Genomic DNA, 9,996 nt, shown 5'->3' with positions numbered 1-9,996 from the left:
GAAACTTCCTCCTAAGAACAGAATGTGACTTAGTGAATGAGTAAACTAGGGAATGAGTAGACAGAGGAGGATTAGAAACCTAAATGAGTGTGAATTATTGCTCTTTAAAAGAATTGAAATTCCTAAATTGTGCCTTATATTTTCAACTTTGGTTAAAAAATATAAATATATTTATATATATGGATGATATCAGTTAGGTTCTGTCATTTTACTCTGTTTAACCATAGTGGAATTTTTATATGTATATTCGTATCTATTATGCATTCACAGTGCATTTATTACCTGATTGTGATATTTTAATTCTTGATTATAATCATTTTCCAACTATATAAAAAATGTCTAGTGACATATTTTAGAAATTTTTTCTGGAAAAAAACCAGAGAGATTGTATACATCACTATCCATATAAATAAATGATCTTATATTGAGCTTTAAATATGTTTATTCAGCCTAACAATCAGAAAAAGAACACATTTTTTTTTAACAGTGTAAGGCAGTTACTGTATATCTTGGATTTTTAATGTTTTTAAATTTTTTTTAAGATGGGATCTCACTATGTTACCCAGGCTGATCTGGAACCCCTGGGCTCAAGCGATCCTCTTGCCTCAGCCTCTCTAGTAGCTGGAACGACAGGCACCTGCCACTGCTCCTGGCTATTATTTTGTTTTCAGTTTGAAGACAGGATGTGATCAGAATTGTCTTCTAATGAAACCTTTATGCATATCCTAGGCAGTGCTCCCTATTTTTAATAGAAAATCTTTTTATTTTTCAACATTTTGATTTGGAAGAATTTCTCATTTTCTGCACCAGTAAATCATTTGTGTGTGTACACAATTTTGACTTTTCAAACTAGAATAGAAGCATGTAAAACACCTGAGATCAGTGTGTCAGTAATCAGCCTGAATCATCTGGCACCATGATGGCTTTGCCACCATAAGTGTACTTTGTGTACATTCTATTCTTTTCTTCATAATATTCAGTAGATTAAGCACTGAGGAAATTGCATTGACCCTTTTCAACTACGAGGGAAATGTTCCGTTCATCGTGCTCCCCTAAAAAGACTTAAAAGGCAGCTCGGGCTCTGGGAACAAATCTGACTCAATGCATTTTTTTCTCCGTGGAAATTAAGGAGAGCTAAAAGGCCAGACTATCTTCTCTGAGATTCACTACTTTAACTTTTTAAAGGTCTTCTCTTTGTTCATTTATAAACAAAGGAAACTGAGGAAACAACTTCTCGGCACTGGCCTGAGAAATATTTGAGCGTCACAAAAGCAAGCAAAAACCATATTAGTGACATTGTGGTGAATTTCATGTTTTCCCTTCCGGTAACTGACCGCCCTTCACTCTCAGTTGGGCTGACGCTCGCGCTTTTCGCCGGGTGTAACTGCGGCCACAAGGTGGCGCTGACCTGCAAACAAAGAAAAACCAGTGGTACCGACTTTGCGAAGCCTAAGATCGCGTCGCCTTCCCGCAGTCGAGGACCGTGGGGGACGAGCGCTTCTTTGCTCTGCACGGTGCGTGTGTGTCTGCAGATGCGCGGTTTAATCGCTTTTCTCTGCAGCCTTGCTGGGCATCGCTTCCCAGAGGCGCACACCTTGGCGAGGTGTTGGGGGGCGGGGGAGCCGCAGGCGCTGCTCGCGGGGCGCCGTCACGTGGTCCCTGGCTGAGGTGGAGTTCGGCTTTAAGGGGGCGTCTCTTCCTAGCTTCATCAATCTTTAGGATTTAAGCAGGAGAAATAACGGCGTGTCTTGCTTCCCCTCTCTGCTCCTTTCCATTCCCACCCTTCCCTCCTTAATAAACCGGAGCGAAAAAGACGAATTCAAGAGGGTAAGTTTCAAGTTTATGCCTCTTCAGAGACTTTCGAGAAATCTGTCATTGATGAGGCGCAGGATGAGAGAGGGCGGAAAAGGATGCAAGCGCCCGGCACTGGCTCTGGGGGGCGGAGGCGGGGCGCGCGGCCAGCCTTTGGGTTCGGTTCCCGGCGCGCGCAGGTTGCGAGTTGCTCCAAATGTGCGGACACCTCCCGGACCCCTGCAAAGGCTGTGGGCCGACGTCGTACCGGGAGAGGGCACCTTACCCGGAGTGCGCGCTTCCCCACACCCTGTTCCTGGGGGATTTCCCGGTGGGGATCCAAGTTTTCCTCCCCTGTGATTCGCTTATAAAGGATCAGGGGTCGGGAAGGTGCCCTTGTTCGTCTAACCCTCACCTCTCGCATCTTTCACATTTTTCTGGAACTGGCTGGAGCAGCGGACGCACTGGAGTTTTCGCGGAGTAACCGGCTGGGAGGAGCCAGAGAAGGGTGGCTTTGGCAAGTCGTCCGCTGCCGCCGGGTCCCGCGGCACGTGTGGGGCTGGAACAGGAGGAGGTGCGGGCGGGCCCCGGGGGTCGTGGACCCCAGCCACGCTCCCCACCCCACGCACCTGTGGGTTCCGCGGATCCGGGTGCGGGCGAGCCCCGCTCCCCCTGCGCTGGGCCCTTCCAGGTTGTCGCTGCGCCCTGGTAGACACCCTGAGCCCTTTCTCTTTCGGAGTTTCAGTCATGGAACTCTTTAGCTCCTTCTTTTAGAACGGTAATGATGGTGCGTAGCTGGGTTTGGAGATTGGGGATGGACAGGAGGTGGAGGTGGCTTAGTAGGGTGTCCCTTTGGTCCCCAGGTAGACTGGAGAGATGAGAATGTTTTAAGGTCCGACGTTGGGCCAAGGAGAGAAAACTGACTTTGGGTTTGGGCTCTGCTTGTTCGTTTTTGGTTGGTTTGAATGTGTTTTGTCATCTCTTATCACAGGTGGAGATGTTCCCTGATAGGAGTATGTGTGTGTGTGTGTGTGTGTGTGTGTGTGTGTGTGTGTATGTGTAGTAGCGGGGTCAGGAATGGGGGAAATTTCCGGCAGTTCACCTAGTTATACAATACGAAAAAGGTGGGTGGGTAAGCGTGTCAGCAGGAATTTGAACACATCCCATTTCATTCTTTGGTAAAGTCCTTGAGCACAGGAAAAGTCTAGGGGAGGGGAGAAAAAGAGAGTGTGTTTCGACATTTCACTATACACACGCACGCACTCACACACACACACACTGGAGCACTCACTGATTTGTCATGCCCACCTGGATGCTGTGAGAAAGCATAGCTTGCAGGATGGCGCACGCAGACGAGGAAGTGCAGAGTTTGCTTGTCTCTGTTAGGACTGAAACAGAAAAACAGTAGCTGTCAGCCCCAAGACCCTAGGCTGGCTCCCGGAGGAAGCAAGAGAGAAGCAGAAAGCTATCTGGCTCAGTTCCCCACCCTTGACTAAAGACTGAATGCGTCGCAGCAGTTAATGCTTTATTAGTCTTTCCTTATTGTCTAAGGCAGCTGTCTGTTGAGCAAGCCCTCCCCGTGGGAAGGAACAGGGAATTATGTAACTCATTTAGATAATCTAGCAGTAACTTCGGAAGGCTGTATGTAACAAGGCTGACATTTATTTTCCAAAACAAGTGAGGTGAACAGCCAGTCTTGAGTATTCGTAAAAAATTATCTGCAGCAGTTTATAGCCAGAGAGCTGTATTTTCAGGTACTAATTGCACTGAGAACAGCAAGCAGTGAAAGGCTAAAACATTCTAATGGGAAAGAAGGAAAAGGAAATTTCCTTCTGCAAGGAGGCTAATTTACCAACTGGTGATAAGAGTAGTCTCTGTAGTGTCTCTATTTTAGCTGTAAATGTACATCACAGGCTATACAGAGATTTAAGTTTTTAATTTTTATAGTGTCTATAGTTGCATAGTTTATTTTATAAATATCTACGTTAATGGTAGGTATCAAATTGTTTTCTTTTGAAAAGATAAGGTGTGTAAACTCTTAGTACTGTTATTTTCTGACGGTTATTTCTTGAAATTATACTAAGGTAAACTGAAAATACACATTTTATCCAATGCAAAACTGTTTTACTCAACTGAAATGACTACTGAATGTGCAGTTAGCAAAAGGGACTTGCAAACGCCTTAGGAATAATAATAAAATTTGTCTTTTCTGTATAGCTAAGTTAACTTCTACTTAATAGGCAAAATGCTATTCCTCATAGGGCATGTCTATCAACTATAATTTCAAAAGTATCAGAGTAGAGTTTCAGTATGTTTAACTAAACTCATCTGCAAGAAAGCTGTCTTTGTAACCCATACATTGCAGTAATTTAGTAAGTGTTTGCACGAATTCCTATGTTTATCAATTTTTGCCAAAGTCGTTCAGTGGACATAAAATTTCTATCTTTTTCCTTTCCACGGCAAACACCTTGGTCTGTGCCCCCATAATCTTTCACCTCGATTATTGCACTAGCCTCCTAATGAATATCTCTACTTCTTCTCTTTCCTTTAAACATGTTGAAAACAGCAGCTGAGTAGTAAAGACTGTCCAGCGACTCCCCATCTCTCTCAGAGTAAAAAGCAGAGATTGTCCCATTAGAACAGGGCCCTATGCAGTGAATTTCCCCTCTCTGTAGCCTTCCCAATGAATTTCCTACTAGTCTGTTGCCTATTTATCCTACTTCTCATTGCTATTTAGCACACCAGGCACAGTCCAGCCTTAGGGCTTTTATATTTGCTCTTTCCCTGTGGGAGGCAATCCCTGAGATACTTGTGTGGCTTCTCTACTCACTGCTCTCAGGTCTTAAATCACATGCCATCTTCCCAGGCAGCCAGAGGTCTTCCTTCACCAGCCTATAATAAATTGCAACTCCCAACAATCCCAGTCCCTCTTCCCTACTTTATTTTTCTCCATAACCCTTATTATCATCTAGCATACTATAGCTTTTACTAATTTATTTTTTCTTATCTTTCTAGGATGAGAAACTCAGTGAAAAGGTCATATTCTCTCCAGTAAAATCATGCCTAACACAAAATAAGTGTTAAGTAAATATTTGTTGGATGAATGAATGTTCTTTCAGAAACAATTCCTTTTTTTACACAAATTTTCTACTCTATACCCGACCTAATAGAATGATACTTGTGATTAGCATACATTTTGCAGGTAAAAGGACTATGATAGAATTGAACTATTGATGTTAGGACTAATTTACATAAGAACCTACTATTCCACCCATGTATCTACTATATCAGTCAACACATTTTTATTTTAAATCTAATCTTTTCAAGGTACTGTGAAGTCTACACAATGTCCACCTTAAAGACATTATATTAAAATTGAGAGGTACCAATTAAGAATTCGAAAGGCTAAATGGTGCTTTGAAAGATGGGTAGAATTTGGATTGGTGGTGAGAGAAAGAGAACACCCAGCAAGAGGAATGGCAGGGGTGGAGATGCAGAGGGCTGTATTTGGTAGCGTGGTCATAGGCTGGCTTGCCTAGAACAGAGTATTCATGTTGGAGTTATTAGAGCAAAGAGTGGAAGGCAGGACTAATATAGAGGTCTTCAAGAGTCAGGCTGGGGAATGTACTCGGTAGTCCATCCCTCATGAGTGTCATACGAGGATCATCCTTCACCTGGTGGTACCTGGTGACAGGGAACCATGAGAGCCATAGGATAAAGAGGATACACTTGCCTGCTGTGCTAGTTTTGCTTTAAATAATGAAGAAAAACTCATAATTAACTGATAAGTAATGTTAAATATCTCTATAGTAACTTAAATATGAAGTATGATGCTAAATTTTCTTGAATTCTTAAGAAAGAGACTTCCAAAGAATTTTAGATTATTACCTGCTTCTTCAAGATTTGTTCTCAAACCCTAAGTGACAGTCACTGATCATTCTCTCTGCCTTTGAAATTGTTGAGAGAAAACGTGTGATTATCACATAAGTATGAGGGAGTCATTACAGATTGTTGCACAGAGAGAGAAAGCCATGTTTCTGATAACATTCACACGTGAAATCATCCCATCACCAATTCCTTAATGCTTTATTCTGACTTCATGATAGCAACCTTCATTTTTATTCATTTTTAATTTTATGAAACCAAATCCTATTTTCATAATAAAAAATATACCATGTTCTATAAAGCAAAAATGCTAAAGGAAAGGTTCATAGAACCATTACTTAAAAGGCAAATGCACTTTTTTGTTCATTAAATTTATTATCTTCCTTTCAATGCAAGTAAATCTGCATGGATTTTTGTTTGTTTGTTTGTTTTTTTACTGTTCTCACAAAAGAAATAAAGAAATGCAATTCGGTTTCTTAGCATAGGCACGACATAAGAAATCTCATCTCATACATTTACTTAGTAATCTAGGGAAATCAGAGACATTTTTTAAAAAGTTTTTTTTAATGTCCACAAGTCTGTTGTCTGTGATTTGTCTTATTAGCAAGAGAAGAATATTTATAATACAAAATTCTGTGAAAAATCAAAATTACAACTAAAATTTAGAATCTTGTATTGGATACATATATAGTCTGGTGGGGAGGGAGGATATTTACATGAATAAAACCTTAGAAATCCTTTGAAAGTTTCTGACATATTAATAAAACCAAGGAATCTTAAAGTTAGAATCTTCTGCACAATGTAAGAACTCCCTGAAGTGGTCTTTCATATAGTGGTTACAAACTTTTTTGAATGGAGCACTTGCTAGATTTGCAGGTAGTTCATTCCACTTGATTAAACTTTTGCTTCTCATAATAATGTGATTAAAAAAAATAATGTGCACCCCTTGGTCCTACTTCTAACTTGTTCATATAGTTAGACAAAGTAGATTCTAAGCCTAGTACTCTACATTCTACATGCTACTGATTAAGATATAGGAAGACATCTATACCATCTATACTAAGTATTTTTTTAATTAAATGTTGTCTGATCTTTCAGCAGTCCATCGTATGGCAAAGATTTTTTGGTGATTCACTGTGTTGATCATCTCCCTTTGAATATGCTTGTGCTGGGTGTCTGCCTTAAAAAGTCCAGTGCACAGTGGAGCTATCACTGCAGCTTGACCTCTACACTAATTCTTCCATTTCTGTAGTATAAGTAAGAATTAGGTTTTTTTGTTTTGCTTTGTTTCTTTCATACATTTTCTTATGTTTTAATATGTGTCTTAAGTGGTTTGTTATACATTCACATTCTTACAAATGTTTAGGAATGTGCTGGTAGTACTGTTTATGTAAGACTTGGGGCATGAGATTTACATATTCCTTACTATGTTCTTCTAAAACTCAATGTGTAAGCAAGTCCAATTAAAAATTTTACAGGAATTTTCTTTATTCAGAATATTTGCACTTTTCTGCTATTTTAGAAAGATGTTTATGAGATCACATTTTGTTTATTTCAGTGTTTTCACTTTAAAGAATTCTATGAGTCAGAATTCATTTTGACTGCCCTCGATAAAATTAGTAATGCAATTGGTCATTTTCTCTTCACAGATTGTTCAGTTCAAGGGAATGAAGAATTCAGAATAATTTTGGTAAATGGATTCCAATATGGGGAATAAGAATAAGCTGAACCGTTGACCTGCTTTGAAGAAATATACTGTCCATTTCTCTAAAATAATCTATAACAACCAAATCAATCAAAATGAATTCAACATTATTTTCCCAGATTGAAAATCATTCAGTCCACTATAATTTTTCAGAGAAGAATTCCCAGTTTTTGGCTTTTGAAAATGATGATTGTCATCTGCCCTTGGCCATGATATTTACATTAGCTCTTGCTTATGGAGCTGTGATCATTCTTGGGGTCTCTGGAAACCTGGCCTTGATCATAATCATCTTGAAACAAAAGGAGATGAGAAATGTCACCAACATCCTGATTGTGAACCTTTCCTTCTCAGACTTGCTTGTTGCCATCATGTGTCTCCCCTTCACATTTGTCTACACATTAATGGACCACTGGGTCTTTGGTGAGGCAATGTGCAAGTTGAATCCTTTTGTGCAATGTGTTTCAATCACCGTGTCCATTTTCTCTCTGGTCCTCATTGCTGTGGAACGACATCAGCTGATAATCAACCCACGAGGGTGGCGGCCAAATAACAGACACGCTTACGCAGGTATCGGTGTGATTTGGGTCCTTGCTGTGGCTTCTTCTCTGCCTTTCCTGATCTACCAAGTACTGACTGATGAGCCGTTCCAGAATGTAACTCTCGATGCATTCAAGGACAAGTACGTGTGCTTTGATAGGTTTCCGTCGGACTCTCATAGGTTATCTTACACCACTCTCCTCTTGGTGCTGCAGTATTTTGGTCCACTCTGTTTTATATTTATTTGTTATTTCAAGGTAAGAAAACTTCTTTCCCCTACCATTTCTATTTTACCTCCTTTCCACAGAGTTCCTCATTAATTGAGTGGTTCCATTTGAACTCATTTATTTTTTTTCCCTCCATAGATATATATACGCTTAAAAAGGAGAAACAATATGATGGACAAGATGAGAGACAATAAGTACAGGTCTAGTGAAACCAAAAGAATCAACATCATGCTGCTCTCCATCGTGGTCGCATTTGCCGTGTGCTGGCTGCCTCTAACCATCTTTAACACTGTATTTGACTGGAACCATCAGATAATTGCTACGTGCAACCACAATTTGTTATTCCTGCTCTGCCACCTCACAGCAATGATATCCACCTGTGTAAACCCCATATTTTATGGATTCCTAAACAAAAACTTCCAGAGAGACTTGCAGTTTTTCTTTAACTTTTGTGATTTCCGGTCTCGGGATGATGACTATGAGACAATAGCCATGTCCACCATGCACACGGATGTTTCTAAGACTTCTTTGAAGCAAGCAAGCCCAGTCGCATTTAAAAAAATCAACAATGATGATAATGAAAAAATCTGAAACCGTTTGTAGAGTATGGTCCCAGAAGACATCTGTTTAAAAATAAGCACAGTCTGCAACATACTTTCATTACCTATTCTCCCAAGGAATGGGGTTGAAAGCATTTGAGAAAGATCAAGATTTTCTTGCCTTGCTGTATACTGCTTTTGTTATAGGTGTAATAATTGCATTTGGAACAAAAAGGTGTGAGTTTTGGAATCTTCTGGCAATGGTTTTGACTAGACATCCTTGAAGTGCTTTTCGTGAACTTATAAAGACTTTTATACCATATTTATTGGAATGAAATGTCTTTAAAGAATTGTTATTAAATGACTTCAGAAGCACTAGCCACCTGATACTCTCATTAGATTGGACCATCCTTATTAGATTAGATTATCAATAGATTGGGCCATCCCCATTTTATGATAGGCATCATTTTAGTCTGTTATAAAGGTGGCAGTATGCAAAAGCAGCTTTCAGAATCAGGATATGGAGCCAAAGGACATTCAAAAATGATTTACTTTTTTTTTTTTTTAGTTTTAAGAGAGGATTTACTTTGCTCATCATTGAATTGATTATCACTTAAATTAAGGTAAACATGCATAAATAATGTTTCTCAGCTGTGAATATCATGAGGAATTGGGCCACCCACAAGACTTAAGAAAGAAAGTTCTCTAACTTCAAAACTATTTTGCTACCTAACAACCAAAGCATCCCAGAGTCATTAATTTAATAAGTAAATTAGTATTGTGGCGAATAGTTGAATTATATTCATTTGAATTGGTGGTCAAGAGATTTTTCCATTCTTTACAGATTGTTCAGTGTTTGTCCAGCTTTCTGGCATAAACATGTAACTCAAAAGGCGTTTCCAGCTTATAGTATATAGAAACACACACTGTGTTTTCCATACAGCAGTGCCTATATAGTAATTCATTTTTAACTTTCAGTGTCTGTCTTTCAGAGCAGATGACACCAAGGTACAGTGTTAAAAGAATGCTCACTTCAGTTAGCAAGAAAAAACTAAAAACTGAGAACACTTCATCTAGCCCATGTTAACTTGTATAATCTGTGTGACTTGTGCCCTTTTAATAACATACTGTATAGAGTACGGAATAGCTGTGTCATGTTACTATGCCTAACTTAATGTATCTTGTAATCATGAGTAAGCCTCAGAATCATTTGGAGAAATGGTATTTTAAAGAACGAGACATACCTTCAGTGTATTATACAAAGTATTAAATGTGTTTGATTTCAGAAGAGCAGATACTTTATTAAAATTAA

At 39.5% G+C, this 9,996-nt stretch overlaps 1 protein-coding gene across 1 annotated transcript; it reads left to right on the top strand.

Annotated features, from left to right (window-relative positions):
* The first annotated feature begins 1,699 nt into the window (after positions 1 to 1,699).
* Positions 1,700 to 9,036, top strand: NPY1R (neuropeptide Y receptor Y1). The gene is made up of 3 exons (XM_012646094.1): positions 1,700 to 1,827; positions 7,326 to 8,175; positions 8,284 to 9,036. Exons 2-3 carry the CDS (start codon positions 7,477 to 7,479, stop codon positions 8,734 to 8,736), a joined length of 1,152 nt encoding a protein of 383 aa, XP_012501548.1. The 5' UTR covers positions 1,700 to 1,827; positions 7,326 to 7,476; the 3' UTR covers positions 8,737 to 9,036.
* Positions 9,037 to 9,996: the final 960 nt, after the last annotated feature.

The sequence above is a fragment of the Propithecus coquereli genome, unplaced genomic scaffold (genome assembly GCF_000956105.1).
Source record: "Propithecus coquereli isolate 6110/MARCELLA unplaced genomic scaffold, Pcoq_1.0 Scaffold240, whole genome shotgun sequence".
Lineage (NCBI taxonomy): Eukaryota > Metazoa > Chordata > Mammalia > Primates > Indriidae > Propithecus > Propithecus coquereli.
Note: the sequence above shows the minus strand (reverse complement) of the source record. Positions and strands in the feature narration are given on the sequence as shown.

Excerpts from the sequence above, each read along its gene's own strand:
- NPY1R (XM_012646094.1), top strand. The coding sequence starts at position 7,477 with ATGAATTCAACATTATTTTCCCAGATTGAAAATCATTCAGTCCACTAT. Across the intron at positions 8,176-8,283 it reads TATTTATTTGTTATTTCAAG|ATATATATACGCTTAAAAAG; the intron begins GTAAGAAAACTT and ends TTCCCTCCATAG.